Source organism: Falco biarmicus, chromosome 9, assembly GCF_023638135.1.
Source record: "Falco biarmicus isolate bFalBia1 chromosome 9, bFalBia1.pri, whole genome shotgun sequence".
Classification (NCBI taxonomy): Eukaryota; Metazoa; Chordata; class Aves; order Falconiformes; family Falconidae; genus Falco; species Falco biarmicus.
In genome coordinates this window covers 32,713,199-32,730,313 of record NC_079296.1, presented here as the reverse complement: position 1 = coordinate 32,730,313, position 17,115 = coordinate 32,713,199, and the positions used below count along the sequence as shown (strand labels likewise).

Here is a 17,115-nt window from a genome sequence, read left to right as displayed (position 1 = left end):
CGCCCTCAGACATGGCTCAACCTGTTTTTCATATATGATCTCACAAGGAGAGATCAAGTTGCTCAATACACAAGGCTTCCCTTGTGAGGAAAGCATTCAACCCCACTGACTAAAGTTCATTGTAATTTTTTCACTGCTTCTCCCCACACACACCCCCTTCCCTGCTAACATTTTGGCCTCTGGCACAGACACAACATACAAATTACAACCAGGTAATATCTCAGCGTAAAACTCCACCGAGACTTGGTGAGTTCTGCTGTAACAGAATAAGCCACTCATTATTACCGACTCTATCTCTACCAATCTGGGACACAGCAAAACAGGACTCTCAAATCTTAACAAACCCTCCTCCACCTCTCTGCCTTCAAAAAAACTTATCTCAAAAAAGAAAAACCACGAAACCTCAACAAAAAACCCACACACCACAAACATAGCCACATCCCACACCTTACAACAAAACTCAATAAAGCAGCATCCTGTGCAGAGACTTGGGAGGTGTCCCCCGTTCCATATCAGACTCCCACGGCACGAGTCAAGGAGCATTCCTAGACTAACATGGGACCAGCACATTGAAGGCTAAGAACTTTCAGTGACACCAGCCCCAGTAAAACTGTCACAGGGCTTGCACTAGCTGCTGTGACATGTTAAGGCTTAGGAGTAAAATATGAAATGTTTTGGGTTTTTTTTCTTTTCTCCTTTTTTGTGTTTATTTTAAAAGAGCTGAAACAGCTTTTAATGCTTTAATTTGGAGAAATGTTTCTGTGAAATCAGCTGAAATATCTTATGGCTGTAGCAATATTTTCCTGTCTAGACTTTTGTCAGAATCTACACATGCCAGCATTTATTTATTTATTTAAAGTGGAAAGCTGCCCTGATGGAAACGTTCCCACCAGCTATATCTTAACCCTTGCTATATAAGAGCTTTGTCCCCTCTCGCACTTACAGACCTGCACGGGAGGCTGGGTAACCACCACACCATGGGCCTCTCATTTCCTTCCCACACCCTGCAGGGTCCCCGATGGCCTGGGAAGCTGCCCTGGCTATTCCCAAGAGAACAAGCTGTGCCAGCTGCTCCTGCCTCAAACACATCCATCATACAGCAAGGGCGAGTGGTGGAGGAGGCGGCGCTGCCCTTGGCATAGCAAGCACGCCACTCGGGACTGCGCCGGCTGGGTTTCTAGCAGTGTTTGAGAGGCAGGTTCATCCATGGTACACAGCAAGGAGAGCCCACGAGTGGTCCTTCATTCCTCCTCTGGGGGCAAGATGGACTCACAAGCCGGGTGGATTTGTTTTTACTGGATCTCAAGGCTGTGCCTGGCTGGCTATGTATGCCTTTTCCCTGCGCTGGGATTTAATTGGGTCAGCTTGTCATGGAGGTCAGCTTTCTTGAGGACTCCAAGGGCAAAGAAGTCCTTCTAGACATAAAAATCACAGTTAAGCAAACAGCTGTTCGTCACAGGGAAGCAAAGACCAAACCAGACAGAATAAGGAAAAAAGACCAAGTGGTCTATCCTGCCAACATAAACTGAAAAGGCTGTGAAGGGACACACCAGGAGTTTTTAATGCAGAGAAACACTGGCCGGATTTGAAGAAATCAATATGGATGGGCTAGGAGAGGTCTGGAGAACCTGAACCCTGCAGCAAGGCTCAGACCAGCACTGTGCAGCCTTAATAGAGGCCACCGCAGCTGGCACTCAAAGGCCGGCAGAGCAGGAAGCGGACACTACAGCCCAATATTCCTTTTGCTTGCACAGATGCTGTTAAAATGAGAAGCTTTAATCACAAACAGACTCATCTTCACTCTTGCCCCTCCCTTATCATGCGCTGTAGATGCGAGTGAGCTTATCCGCGGTTCATGCACTTTACTATTGCATAGTAGAGAATCACACACATCTATTACAGCAGCAGTAAGCTATATAAGGCACAACCTCATGTACAGCTCAGTGATTACCCTCAGGGACATGCTGAACTTCAGAAAAGGGGCAGAAGATGATGCACGTGCTCTCCCAAGCCTCATTGTCTGACACCTCACCCCCATGAGGCCATTTTTGCATCTCAGGTAATACTTCTTTCTGGAAAGCGAACTCCAAATGCACTGACAAGACAGTCAATAGAAACACTGCCCAACAACACATTGAAGTAGTTAATATTTGACTTGGACAGTGATCCTGTTTGCTGGTACCGCGGCACTCCAAATATAGTCATCTCTCAGCTATCTGTAGGAGGAATACCTGGGCAGCAGGTCAATAGTGCTGAGGGTACAGACACCCATAGACTGCCTGTGTAGTGACTCTTTCTCAAGCCTCATCCACAGGCTGTCTCTAGGCTTTCAGAGTCCTTGCTCTTGGCGATGTGCTCAGCACAGCCATCAGCCACCAAGAGTGGGCAGAAATCTCCAGCAAAAGAACATGCACCATAATCAGATTTGGTTTGTGCATTTTTAAGCCATTCGGTCCAAATCAGTTTTCAGCTAGGCAAAATGGAGAAGCTACCAGTGTGCTCAGCTTTTCTTGACTCTGCCTCTGGGACTTTCCAGGCTTGAATCAGTGACGTAGGCGCTGCTCCCCGTACACACTCAACCAGCATAAGGAAAGTTACAAGCAGCATTTCGCTCAACATTTTTCAAACCCCCAAAATATTAAAAGCATGAAAACCAGTGCCAATAGCCTTAGAAAGGTGCATTACTGACATTCCTTCAAGAATCTTTTACCACCCGTTAAGCTCTGGCTGTTCTGTTGTAAGTTGAATGAGAGCAGTCTAAAGGACGCTTTAATTTGGATTAAGGATGACTGAAGCTTCTAGGGCACAGAGGCAGCCCCCTTTCCCATCTGTAGGTTTTAAAGTCTGGCCCTGTGCCTGGAAAGTTTCAGGCCAGGAGCTGACTGCTTTGGAACATGAAAGCTTATGGAAACCAGGTTCTCAACTGCTCAGCAATTTCTCTTACTCCATGGCTTTCACTTCTAATAGAAGTTTTTCCAAACATAGCAAGAATGGCACAGCCCATTGGGAATTTCACCCTGAAGTTGGTATTTGTTTGGTTTTTTTTCAGCCAGGAACTTTGAAATCAAGTAGAATCATCATGGAAACGAGACCAAACACAGAGAGATACTTTTGTGCAAAGCAATAATCTAATAATTGTATAGCATAACTACTTAAGTTTGAGGAAATTAGAGTATACCTCCCAGACCGAACAGGAGAGAGGTATTCCACTACAAGGCTAAAAAATTAATAACTTTGTCCAACCCAGTCTGTAAGCAATACCACACAGAACTGTAGCTCTGATGATGACCCAGTTTGGCAAGCTGCAGGATTTTTTTTTCTATGCCTAAAAGAAATCAGCAAACTCATAAAGTACTATGCTTTCCAGGTCTGCACGTTACCTCCTTACTTCCAAGTCTTTTAGCTCTACACCTACTATTAACAACACTTTGCTCTACCTACCAGTGTCTTACACCAGTGTCTTGCCCCAGCAGCTGCTATGTTTGCAGGCAGGCTCGCATACTCTCACTGCACAAACTACACTAGTTTCATCCCACAGATTTTAAGCCACTATGAAAACAAGCCCAGAGACCAGGTACTATCTGCTTCTACAGCTGCTCCCTTTTTTTTTTTTTTTTTCGTTTTCCTTTTCTTCCTCCTATTCACTGCTTAAATGGATACAAACAGCTGCATGCCCTTAGACCTACTAATCAGCTCACCATCACCTGAATTCAGATCGTTATACGGGAGAGCTGTGTAAATTTGCCAGGAAGCCAATCCAAACAAAAAGTTATTGTATGTTTATGAAAGAGGTGTGAGCTGGGGAAAATGATGGGGAAGGCAGCAGTTTTGAGCAAGGGGAGCATCTGTAATGCAAAAATAAAGTCACTAACTGTACACACCTACCTGGCAGCTCACCGCTCACCCTGCCCTTTCCTCTTGTGCCTTTGAGCCATGCTTCACAGTAAAAATGACCCCAAACCAGGATTACTTTCATCTGAAAATCATTAGCACAGTTCAATTTTCCAAGTTTCCTTTATTACCGCAAGCAGCTTTGTGCCAAGTATGGTAAGAGAAAATTCACGTCTATATGTTGGAGGGGTGTTCAATCACAGAAATAGCAACAGATTAAAAACTCAGGGCTTGATTCCCCTCAGCAGCTTTGTAGCTCAGGAGGACGAGGCTGGGGGTCAGTGGGAGCAGCCAGCTCTGCAGGGGACTGACTGCATGGAGCTTTGCAGAGGTTTGCGAAGGGTGTGTTTGCCTTTCCAGAGCACCTCTGCTGCCCAGGGCCCCTCTGCTGCCTGGTGGGAGAGCCAGGGTGAGGCACTAACACAAACAGAGCAGAGCATGTCCCCTTGGTGTCCTCTGCCTCTGCCCTGCTTCTGAATATGGCCGAGCATTTTTCTGCTCATTCTTTACTTGCACTAATGCTGGTGCCAAGGAATTCCTCCCAGCCGCCCTTTCCCCACACAAAGCAGGCAATTGCTGCTCTTGTTTAACCCCAAAGGCCAAAAAAGAAAGCACACTCTGGATCAAAAGGCAAAGGCAGCTCGCTGGCGTCTGATGGGGACATGACAGATGCTGGGAGTTCACGTGTGGGCAGTGGGTGGTGGGCAGCGTTCAGGAAGCCTTTAGATGCTTGTGTGTGAAATATTTTGTGCATGTCCCCACCTGCGTCTGTGGTGATTGTTTTTCATGTAGTCCTTGATGGAATAAGTACAGGTATCTGTACACAATTAAAGATAGTCCTGCTGCTTGACATGACCCTGAGATGGAGACAGACTTATACAGAGCAGCCTAAGGAAGAAGAGAAAATGTCCCTGGATGTGTCTGAGGTCCAGCTGTTCGTAGCAAGGCAGCAACGTACCTGTTACTGATTGCATTGACTGGCATGTCAGACAGCCTTTCTTGGTAAGATTTGCTTTTCTCCAGCTTTTACACACTCAGTAGTAGTAAAAGAGACATAAATTACTTTTCCTAAGGGCAAAAAAATTAGCAGTTTGTTACACTGCTAGCACGGTGTACAATGTAGGTGTCCAGCCTTCTTGATGAGCCAGGCTATCTACCAGTATCATTATACAGTGAAGAGCCACAAATCACATGCTTAAAGAGCTCACAGACTATTAGGGCACAATGTTATCATGACATTGTCATCAGAAGAAACAGGTAAAGGATTGATACACTAGGAAGAACTTTGCCATCAGATGCAGATATTTCTCTGTGTTCCCCTGTCACTTGTAAAACCAGCAGAAAGTCTCCCAATGAGTTCAGTGAGTGCTGAGCCGGACCCATGGTCTTTTGGTTGACTTTGGTTCCCCTCTCACTGCTGCAGAATTGCAGTAACATTATTGAAGTCATTGTAGCTATGCCAGTTACACGGGTAACATGGCAGTTGGTATTCAGACCTCTGTTTGTGTACATTCAGATGGTTTGGCGGGCACAGCAAAGGTATTTGTGTCTCAAAATGTTGACAAAGGAAAACTGAGGCAAAAAGGCATGAAGTATTGCTTTCCTCTATTGAGGACGTGGCCTCCAGTCTCTACTCAAGTACCTATAGTCTTCATCACCTAAGCAGACCATTGGGAACGCTTTACCTGAGCACTCACTGCACCCACAGGCGGGAGCAAGGCTTTGATAAATGGGTCTGCCTGGGACAATATGTCATTCAAGGTACAGATGGGTCGCTGAGCCAGATCTCACGACAATGTGGACATTTACACATCCTCCCACCCAGCCGGATGCCAGCTTCTAGGACCTGTTGAAGATTTCACAGCTACTGGGAATATGTGAGAGGAATTGTTTGGGTTTGTATTTATTGTTTGCTTATACAACAGCTGCTGCTTTCTAAAAGAAACCAAACTATTTCACTATTTGTTTTTGTAGTAACAAGAACAGAAAACGGGGTAAATAATCTTATAACAAGAAGATTTTTGCATTAAAGGAACTAAAACCAGCAATAGTTCTGCTAAAATGAACAGCCAGTTATCCTTAAGCTGAGGGCTGTAGTCTGGCTGTGTTAGTTGAAAATATTCCAAGTGTTCAAGTTTTTTCTTGGAGACCTGTGCCAGATATGGGGCTGGGGGGGTACACACACCTAAGACCAGCCCCTCTGTGAAACTGAGGTGATTAGCATCCACTGGGTCAAACCAGAGGGGATGTGTTCAGGGTCATGGTAAGAGAAAGAAATCAAAACAAGCTTTCCCAAAAGCCAGACTCGCAGTACCACAGGGTCTCGGTTGAAGAATGGCATGAAGCATTCACTCATGCCTCAACAGACTACCTTGTGCCCCAAACTGTGGGTTATTTTCAGCAGCAATTTTTGTCACAAAGGTGATAAATGAGGGCTGAATGTATCAGACAAGGAATTGTCATCAGCTCATAAATCAGCTCAGTTAGGTGCAAGAACAGAAGGGAACTGATAGTCAGGGCTTGTTTGCCTGGAGGATTTTACTCTGCACATGTCTCAGGGTTGATCTGTGTCTCTTTAATAGGGATGTAGCAACCAGGTCACAGCTCACCAGTGAGTGTTGCCTGTATGAAGTGCAGTGCAGAAAAACACAGCACGGGCTCATGCGCTGCTGCGTCACCAGCTTGACTCTGCGCAGAGGCTGCAAGAGGCAGGGGCATGGCCAAGGAAGTGGTGGCTCTGTGGAAGGTGAAGGAAAGAGCCCAGCAAGAGAGACTGACCATGGAAGGAGCTGAGGGGGGACTGGTTGTGACAGAGGTCTATGAGTGCTGAAAGGAGGAAAAGTGGCACTCCCCAGGTCTGTCCCACGCTTCCTTCATGGGCCATCCTCCAGGAGAAAGAGAGAGCACTGAGACCAGGCTACAGTTACCTCGCTGTGGTTCTGCTGTTGGATGGCCCAGAAATGCTGAACCCATCCTGGTCCAAGAACTGAAACTTAGCGGGAACCATTAGCCATCAGACCATTTTTAATTGCAGAGAGCTGGTTTGGTGCAAGACCAGGCTTAGGAGACAGTCATCTTCTGCAGTGCAAGCATTAGGGAAAGTATCACATTGCCGCGGAAGCTGTGTGATGTTTGGGGGATTACTTTTGTTAGATCGGCATGTCTGGTTCTGGTCCTCTGAGCTTTTGGGAATCTCAGCAGAGACTTGAGCAGTCCTATATAAGCAGCAAAAGTACTGCATTGCATCCCAAGCTAATGGTAACTGGGAAACAACTGAAAACTTTTATCCCAGGGGACTTTTACAATTGTAGTTTCCAGTTTCCATTTCCAAAATGGCATCTCTCCCGATGTGAGCACACGCGCTCGTGGCGTGCATCTGCATGAAGCAGTTCAACCACATAGACACACACGTGCGTGAGCTCCCTTCTAACATTACAGGTGCCCAGCATGACCTACAAAAGCATCTGACCTACCAGGGTGAGCACACACTTCCAGCAGCCAGCTGCTCCCCGCTCCGTCACTCCGCCAGCCCAGCCGGGCGTGTGGGCCGCCCGCTTGCGGGGGCTCAGGCGGGTGCCGGCCCAGCGGTGGAGGTGAGGTGGACCAGAGCGATGTGACCTGCAGGTTGTGCAGCCAGGGAGCTCTCCCCGGCAGGGCAGAGGAGCGGAGGGCACCTGGGCGGCACCTGCACTCGGTGGGCAGCAGACGAGGCTGTTGCTGGAGCGGGCACTGCGGGTTTAGGCAGGGTTTCCACAGCAAAACCAGACTGAAACCGGGTCGTCGTTGGTTTAAGGCAATGCCAGTTTCCCACTCTGCTCTGGAGAAGTGCGGGTGGGCTGCTCTGCTGTGGGAGATAGGCTGTCGAGCCTTGCCCTCCAGCGGCAGCCCGGCCCCCGCCGCCCCCCGCGCCCCGGGGCGCTGCACCAGCTCCAGGGAGCCCCTCCTGGCACCAGCAGGCTGCAGCTCAGGCCCCCGGGGAGCAGGCAGCCACCATCTGTGCGTGCCTCAGGAAAAGCAGAACAGGATTCATGACTGATGCAGAAAACTCACCTTCCAGATATACCTTCCAGAGCCGCTGCCTAAGGCCACCTGGGAAGCATCCTGCTTGCTCTTCCCAGGGCGGTACTGGGTCCGGCTGGATGGGTCAGAGGCAGACCTGCTCCTTCACTCCTGCATGTGGCTGGGGGGGAAATGAGCTATTTCCTATTTTGACCTGTGAGTCACTTCAAGGATATAAACCATTAGCATTGGCAAAAATAGTCAGAGGGCTGGGAAACTCCAGAGCCTGCAGGGAGCCACAGTTTCTTCCTGCCCACTTTGTCCCCTGGAGAAGGACAAATGCTGCGAGGCACCAGCAGTATCTGGCCGTGCCTGCTAGCTTGGGAAGAAACAGACCCACCAGGCTCTCCATGACTGTTCTGGTGGACGGGCTCTCACTTGTGGTGTCTCAGACACGGGCTGTATGCATTCCTGGAGCAGGTGGCTCCTAGTGACACGTGGTAGACCCAAGTTTACCATCATGATGATGATGGCTTGTAAGGATTATTAAATACCTTCTGGAGGCACCTGTCTGCTGAGGACATTGCAGCATTTCCCAGTTGGAAGCAGACCCAACAGCCTCACCGCTGCACTGGCATCCCCTTATCACCAAAGATCCCAACACACCTTACACAGGTGGATCAGAAATCCAGAAAAGAATAGAAAAAAGCCCTAAAGCTGATCAGGACTAATCCCTACCTCTAAGCATGTTCACTTTTAAGTAAGTTATTCCTGCTGCACAAGGAAAGAGGGGCACAAAGCAGCCACAGTGTTTTTGAAGAGGATAAGCTGCCACATATGCTTGCCATATTTTCCCATTTGTTTTGGTTGGCCAAATATGCCTTTGATGATGGAGGGGAATCTTGGGAGTCCTGTTTTCAGTTCAAAACATCTTCCTATGTACTGAAAAAATGGAGACTAGGTAATGTTTGAGGGCACTCGGTATTTTACCCTAACAGTGCATCAGGAATGATCTATAAGGAAAGGGTAATTTTATTTAAGTAACCTGTGTCAAACACATGTGTGTTTATTACATGTGGGTACGTCTTGGCTGGTATCAGTGTCCCCTTGTGCACTCTGGGAAGACACATACTCCAAATCCATACCCCTCTGCCATCAGAGGGAAAAGTGTACAACTCCAGTGTGAGGCGTTCTGCATCACAGGACCTAGGATATTTCTGGAGGGCCCCTTTTTCTATCATGATGAAACAGACAGTCTACACCCAAGAACCATGGCCCAGAGGCTCAGCAGGATGCAGGAGGACACTAGCACGGATGAAGGGCAACTCACCTGCTACATGGCAGTGACAGGCTGGCAGGAGAGCTCACTTCAGTGAACTCTGTGGCAGACACACAGATAGGGTCATCTAAGGACTTTCAGTGAAGTATTTATCCATGCACAACAATCCTGCACCTCTGAAATCTTAAAAGGGAACATTTTTTTGATCTATGTCACAGGCAAACTTGTTCAGCAGAATGTTCCCTTTCTTTCAGGGAACTCTTTCATCTCATCTTACCTCATCTCATCTCATGGGCTCGCAGTTCTCCTCAGCTGCAGTCAGAAATCAGAGTAATACTTGGCTAGGAAACTCCCAGTGTAACCCCCTTTGCAGTGAAAAGGAGGGTCCTCAGTGTGCAGGGAAGGGGGGAACTTTGCTGCAGAAACAATGAAGCTTGAGATGAGTCCCAACCTAAAGGGCTAAGCACGTTCACAGAGCAAAGATCAGACACCTTCCAGCATGGGCAACATGGTCTGCCTGTGGTTTCTTAAGGAATGGGAAGACAGGGGGAAAGGGCATTTTTTTCAGTTCCTGGCTTAGATTGCTGAAGCCAGTAAAATTCCTGCCGCTTACTTCCTTGTAGCCAAATAGGGTAGGCTGGTGTATGTTCACATGTAAATGCCACTCCTGAGACTGTGAAGTATGTTTGATGAAAGATGCTAAATCAGCACTAGAGGCTATTTATAGACAAGTCTGTAACCAAAGCCCTGGATCTGCACATTCCCAGTCTCTGGGGGAGTTCAGGTCAAATCTGAATTTTGTCGTCTCAGGCATGCATAAGCCTAACCAGCCACAGCTGCAGCCAGTGTTGAGGTTTTGTTAATGCAGAACAAAAATGCCCAGAGCTTTGGCTCCAGGACCACTTTTGTTTATCTGATCTCTTTTGAGAGCTGGAGCCTGCTTTTTGCATAAGAAGCAGATGGAGGAACAAAAAAGAGCGAAGGCCACAAAACCATTCTGGGTGAGTATTGTCTTGCCAGCTTGGGGAGCAGAGTGAGAGCAAGCTGGGCTCTTTGTCAGAGCCCCTGACTCCGCTAGGGAGGAGCACAGCTCCAGGAGAAGGGTTTTGGCTCCCATTAGCATCACAGCCGGTTGGAGCTGCCAAGGAGGGGGATGCCTAGCTTGGCCACCACACAGCTTCCACCTGCTCTGCCACCATGACTTCATGTGGCTACCGGACCCCCCAAAATCAGTGACCACCGTTTCTGCAGATGAGGCTCACATGGGCTCAGGGGGCTGCGTATGTGCAAGGACCAGCTTCCTTCCCCATTGCACACAGGGCTGTGGCTGCCATGCTGGGCAGACTGAGTGTGTAGCACAGCTCAGCAGCTTTGCAGCAGCCTTGATTACCCATAATTGCAGCCTGCTGGTGTTGGACATTTTTGTGGCCTACTCCTGTTGACCTTCTTGCCTGTCTTATGTTTCCAACAGCCCCCGCCCCACCCCCCACCCCCACCCCCAGTCCTCAATGGGGCTCAAAGAGATACAGAGGAAGCATTACAAGCAGGGAGGGGAAAAAAACCCCTAGCTTCAGAGACAGTGAGGGAGAAGTGGTCTTATGACAGAGTCCCGTGTCCTTCAGGCAAGACTCCTAAAAATCAGTAGTTGTGTTTGAAGCCCAGTGACTCCAGTGTTTTCGTAAGTGTAGGATTTACCACAGACTTTCTCTTTGCTGAAGTCTTGAGCTCTAGCATCTTGCACAGCTTTTACTTTGTCTCTACGCATTAGACAACTTCTCTTCAAGGCAGCAGCAGTAATTTCAGATCCTGCCCCTTGTGTTAATCAATGTTTGAGCACTGACTCCAGTGGAATTTACTTGGCATTTCTACCCTGCTACCTGAAATCTAAAAGGGTTTCCAACAAACGATGGCTTACCTTTGAATTACGGAAAGACTGAAATGCTCAGGCTGGAAGGAGGAAACTGAGGCACAGAACAAACCCTTGTCTCTAGTCAAGTAATGTATCAGTAGCAACTCGGGGATGGGAATTCTGACACGAAACCCTGTGTTTTCCTCCTGACCATGAGATGGCCGAGCTGCTTAGAAACCAGGTACAGGCAAGTTTATCCCCTCTTAAAATGACCCCGCAATGAAATTCTCTGTAGTGTTTAACCAGTAAGCACTTTTATTGTTGATTTTGAATCCATTAAGACTACATTATGTTGGATTATAAAACTTTGGCTACATCTCCCACATTTGCATGCAGGCATTACATTTGCAAGGTTTTCTCAGAAAAATGGAGCAGGCGGATAAAATGCATAAAGGTTATATGATTATAACATGGAAGCGGCATGTCAGTTACAGAAATTTGTACCACATGTACCAGTAACAAACCCACACCCCCATGTAAAACTTCTTTGTCCCTTATAAATCCAACTGCTTCCTCTGTCCCTCATCTCCATGCCCTGGCTGTCAATCAGCCTGCATCCCCACTGTTTATGAAAACACATCTTTTTCTAAAAAAAGTTTAGTACAGTACATTTTTTCCCTTAAAAACTAAAACATTTCTCTTTCACTACCCCCTCCCTCCCCCCAAAATGAAAAATCTATCATAATCTACATATCTGTTCAAGCACTGTTATATGTTAGGAATCTCTATTGCATTACTCAAAAGTATCAGATCAGTAACAAACCTCTAAACAAACTAGGATGACCCAAAAATTCCCCTTGCTCTAAAACTACAGAGAACTGAAAACGCTATACTGCATTATCACACTTGCATGCATGTATCCTGAGCCACCTGTATTTATTTATTCACCTTAAGCCCCTTTTAATAAATAACTGTCCAGCAGTAACATCCAGAAGTGTGCTGTCTCCTCCAAATTAAACTCTATATTTACAGAAGTAGGGCTGTTTTCTCAGTGAAATGTGTAAAAAACAAACAAAAAAATAACAATAATAAAACCAGCAAACAATTAAAGAGAGAAAGCATATTACTGATCATGTTGCCTAAAGACCAACAGGAGTAAAAAGCATTAGGAGCAGCAGGTGCACATGCATTTGAACTGGTACAGTTCATGAAATAGTGTCATTCATTGTTATTCTCACTAATTCAGATGAGGAGCTGTTTCTTTTCCTTCCTTTCTTCCTTTTTTTTTCCATTTAGGACTGTCTGCTCTGCAGGCTACTCCCACAGATGGCAATACATGCACTGAGGTTGAAAGGTGGCCATAAATATGCTTTGACCAATATGGTTCTGTATCATATTTAAACACATGGGGTTTCCCTACCCGCTGCTTTGCACCTTGTGTCATTTCACATCTGTGCTAAGTGTGAGCCAAAGGTCTTCCAAATCCACATTTTTCTCTTGGATTTGGGGAAGCATTAGATACTCACTTTTTGCAGGTTTAAAATGATGCCTGCTATATGCTGGAAAACACAGGAGAATCATCCCACATGAGAACATTTCTTAGCAGTGTAACTACTGTAATTCCAGCTGACATACAAGCACACCAAAACATTGAAATATCAAGCCAGTTAGAGGGATTTTGTCCCTTCATTTATTTTGAGCCAGCTCTCAGCAGACAGACACCAGTATTACTGCCTTGGTTTCAGCTGGCCTACTTTGATTTATACCAGGTAAGGATCAAGCTCAACAGACAGTAAAATACTAACCAGTTTCTTCTACTGCATTGTTACAGTGCCTGAGATCACTGTGAACAGGTACATTTCTATACAACCAAAAGGCCTTTCTGTAGCCAGTGCAGCATATTCATCGCCCCCACCTTTGCAAAGGCAGTTCAGTTCAGGTTCACTTGCTCTTCTTTCCGCTTTATCAGTAAACTCAATCTGCAGTGCTCCCATCACAAAAGCTGCAGCCAAAACTAGTGTTACACATCAAACGCTTAATTTTATATAGTGAAAATGCTAGGAACTCCATTTATGCTGAATACAAATTTCCAATTCATGGTGGTTCCTGTTTTATCATACATGGCTCTGATCACCTGGAAGCCCAAACCACTTCTCACTGCACTTGCAAGTTATGCAGAAATTGTTAGTATCTGTTACCTCTGCAAGACTGGCTGTTCCAGCAAAGAATAATATTCCCCTCAACGGCAAACAACAGGCATGTTGGATGTGTGATTGTGAGAAGCCCCCCTAAGCCAACATCTCCATTCCCACTGGAAGTGAGTCAAATTCTACCAACATTAACATCAATGCAAATCTGCAACAACTCTACGGACCCCCCTCAAGATCTGTACAGATGCAAGACAATAGAAAATCTGGTTCCCAGGCTTTGCATTAGCTAAAGTTTACTCCTGATCCATCAATTTGACTTTATTAGCAGATACTAATTCTGTACACAAGTTTTCCCTTGTATCATTAGACCATTTGTGAGCTGCACCATTGTTTCAATCTCATCACCACCTGCTGATCAGAAAGTGGTCTGCCCCACTCCCTCAAGCAGCTAAAGCTCAAACGCCATGTTTTGTCCTGGCAGAGGAATTGGTTTTATTATCCTCTGCCATTTCAATTCCTGGTTAGCATTTGTTGGCTAATTATTCTTAGACAGCCAACATGAGAGGCTGGTACGTTCAACTGTACATACACATTACAAATGGTCTTAGACCCAGCAAGTTTATTTCACATAGGCGTCCATATAACCAAAATAAAGCCTGCCACCGACCTCTGTTTCTAAAGCTCCTTCCCCCACATCCAGGTCCCTACTCCCTCACTGCAGTCACCCAGTTTCTTTCACTAGTATTGAAAGTGGAGCTTCACCGGAATTGCAATGGAAAATTGGACATGTTTTAGTTTCACCTTTCAACTGAAAGAAACAGAGGTGAGTGAGTGACAACTGTGTGTTGTCACACTGGCTGCAAAAGCCTTTCCATTCACAGGAGTGTTGCTCTCCAAGTAATTTTTGTAAAGGAAGAGAAATCAAACAAGACCGCACACAGTTCCCACATACAAACACAGACACACGCACACACATACACACACACTTCTCTCTCTTCCAAAAAGAAATCCATTCTTATGGGCCAAATTATGCAGACCCTATTCAAGTGACTAAAAAGAATGAGGATAGGGTTGACTGCATCCCAATTCTCCCTTCTGATCTCAATAAATTCATAGGTCAGCAAATTAATAGGGCATAAGGATGCTCCTCTTGACCTGCAGGAGATTTTAATGCATGCAGAAGCACTTTGCTGGCTCAGACCTAAATTAGGAACAGCTCCAAGGCCAGCTGGCACCCACAACTGGGATTCCACTACCTGCACCAATATACATGAGGTAAGAGCATAACTCAAGAGAGCAGAGCAGTGCAAGAGAAGGAGGCTCTGTGGTTCTTCTGCATACACACAGCATGTCACAGCGATCAGCATAGACCAATGACAGCTTGGTATGGCGTTCTGCAAGTGGGACATCCACTGGAAATAGTAAGCCTGATTTCTATTTGTACCAGTGCAACTTTATATGCCTGTAACAACCGCATGAAGAGCCCTTAAATCTGGAGTAACTGCATGATACAGTCAGTGTTTTATTTGGATTTATGTGCCAATAACTACTGTGATGTGCTACACACCCACACCTACACACAGATGGAGAAATAGGTATATGCTGTGTCATAATGCAACATAAACATCATTTCTACAACTACTCTAATAACACAGCCAGTGCCAAAGTGAACCAGCACAGGGATTTGCAGCCACCCTCTCCAATATGATAGGTGGTGGTGGTGAAAAAGCAAGCTCAGGTGTTATTTTGATTCATTAGGGAATGATCTGGGCACAACCCACTCAGGTGTTGCTTAGTGAACACTATTTATGAGCTGGCCCGCAGTCCCGCGTCATATATTCCCACATCTGTGTGGGTGCTCACATCACTTTCTGGTGACACACAGAATTGAGGTCATGGGCGCACAGTCAAAAGGTTTGGGAAATCCTCTAGTGAAACACTATATAAAACAGGGATAAAAGCTCATACTGACACTTCAGGCCATGCCTCTGAGCCACGGGTAGACTGCAATGTCAGGTGTTGGTGGGATCCGGGCTGCCTAAAGAAAGCGATACTCAGAGAGGAATTCATGTCTGAATCACAAAAGGATCTCGTTCTGGTTGGCAGCAAGATCAAAAGGAAATTTATCCAATTAAATAGCAATGAAATCAGTCCCTCAATGTTGCTGATAGAAGTAACACATGCTGTTTGCATATTACAGCATTTATGCTCAGATTGCATGTATATTTGCTCCATTTTGGCCCATGTTTTCTATAAATGAAAACTATACACCTTGCCAAAACGTTTTTTCTAAAAATTCCCCTGAACTTTGGGCAAATCTGTACCCAGTCTCATTCAAGGTTTGGGTTTCTAGAACCAGTATCTGGCCTTCAGTGGCTATCCTATGCAAAACAGTCGAAACATAAGCAGAGATGGCAGGCTCAAACCTGATTTTCTCAGGAGAAAAATGCACCCTTTTTCTATGCTAGATTACTGCCTCTAGATAATTGGCACATAGTCTCATCTTACTTCATTATCGTTCTTATAAACTTTCATGGAAATTCCACTGCAGAACCAAAATCAGAAAGTTATCTTTGCAAGTATTGTTCCATATTAACATCTGGATGCAGTACTGTTGGGGAAAAGAAAGCAAATTCCTCAAAGAACTATGTTTAACCGACTTGCAGGTGGCAGCTATCAAAACAACTGATGCGCATGTACCAGCTAAAATTATTAATGAATGATCTGACATACCAAGTCAGACAAATGTCATATGTAAATAGATCTTCAAATGTCTACATACAAAAGCTGCTACTGTATCTAGATGAACATTTTGGTTTGTTTCTATACCCCATAGCTCTGAATCCTACCCACTGAATGTTTACTCAGCACGTGTGGTATAAATATATTCAAACACTAAAATTGACACTTGGCAATTTTTCATTTCTTTTTTCTTCTTTTTTTTTTGCTGACCAGCAACAAATTCTGATATCTTTAACTGTAAACCGATACTCAATAAATATGCCGTGCTCAGCAAAGAGACATGTTTTGTCAATCAGGATTTTGCCACACTCTAAGCTATGGGCTGTGGGGGTGGGCGCGAAGGAGGAGGTCCAGGAGGCGCTCGGGATGGGGGTGGTCCAGGAGGTGGCTGCCTGGAAGGGGGCTGAAGAGACACAGGAGGAGAAGGATTCCTTGGAGCATTGTTGAGAGGAACATCATTGCGCTGCGGCAGCTTTAGCGGTGGGCTGTAAGGGGCAGAGGTTCCATCTGATTTCACCCGAGTGAAGTTTATGCATCTTCCCTAAAGGGAAAGAAAAAATCATTACTCATAACAAGCAGATGTTTTGATTCAGCAGCAGCTAGCCAAAGGAACTAAAAGCAGAGGGGCCAGGCTGCACTCAGAAATTGTCATCCAGTACCGTTCACTGGGTCCTAGAAATAATATTCAGACCGTGCTGTACTAAAGGTCGGTGCTAGAAACCAATGCTGTCCTTGGGTTTCAGAATCCTGCCTACAGAGAACAGCCTAGGACTGGTTTAAACCAAAATGGACCTCAGTGTAACTCTGCTCACATGTGCCCCCTGCTCTGCTACTAGAGCTACACAGAATACGCCTAAAGCCACAGCTCCACCAAAGTCATGGCTGCCTTGGTGAGATCCCTCACGGACAAAGCTGTGCTTGAAAAAAACTGATAGCAGAGACAGGATTATATCAAAGGAACACCCTTAGCAAAGACACCTCCTGTAGCTTTCTTCTTCACAGTGATGCTAGCCTAGCTAGTGCCCATGCTTTGAGCACTACACTGCAATAACACATCTGCCTTCTGTGCTCTAACGTAGATGCGGCCTCCCTCACAAGCACCGACAAGGTGTGGGACTTGCACAGAGGACACTCCACTGACTGTATTTTCAGAACGGATGTGGGATGCAGGCAGGCAGAACCTGATGAGAGAACTGTGGATGGAG

General features: G+C 46.0%; 1 protein-coding gene across 4 annotated transcripts in view; it reads right to left on the bottom strand.

The window, feature by feature from the left end:
• LOC130154951 (anthrax toxin receptor 1-like) overlaps positions 1 to 17,115 on the bottom strand; it is a 195,468-nt gene that overhangs the window by 119,647 nt on the left and 58,706 nt on the right. Inside the window, exon 18 of one of the 4 annotated variants that reach the window (XM_056351731.1) lies at positions 16,081 to 16,451. The exons of the other annotated variants lie outside the window; for them this stretch is intronic. Within the exon in view, the coding sequence (XP_056207706.1) occupies positions 16,221 to 16,451 (231 nt within the window). The 3' untranslated portion in view covers positions 16,081 to 16,220. Of the gene's footprint in view, positions 1 to 16,080; positions 16,452 to 17,115 lie in introns of those variants that run through there. 4 annotated transcript variants of the gene reach the window in all.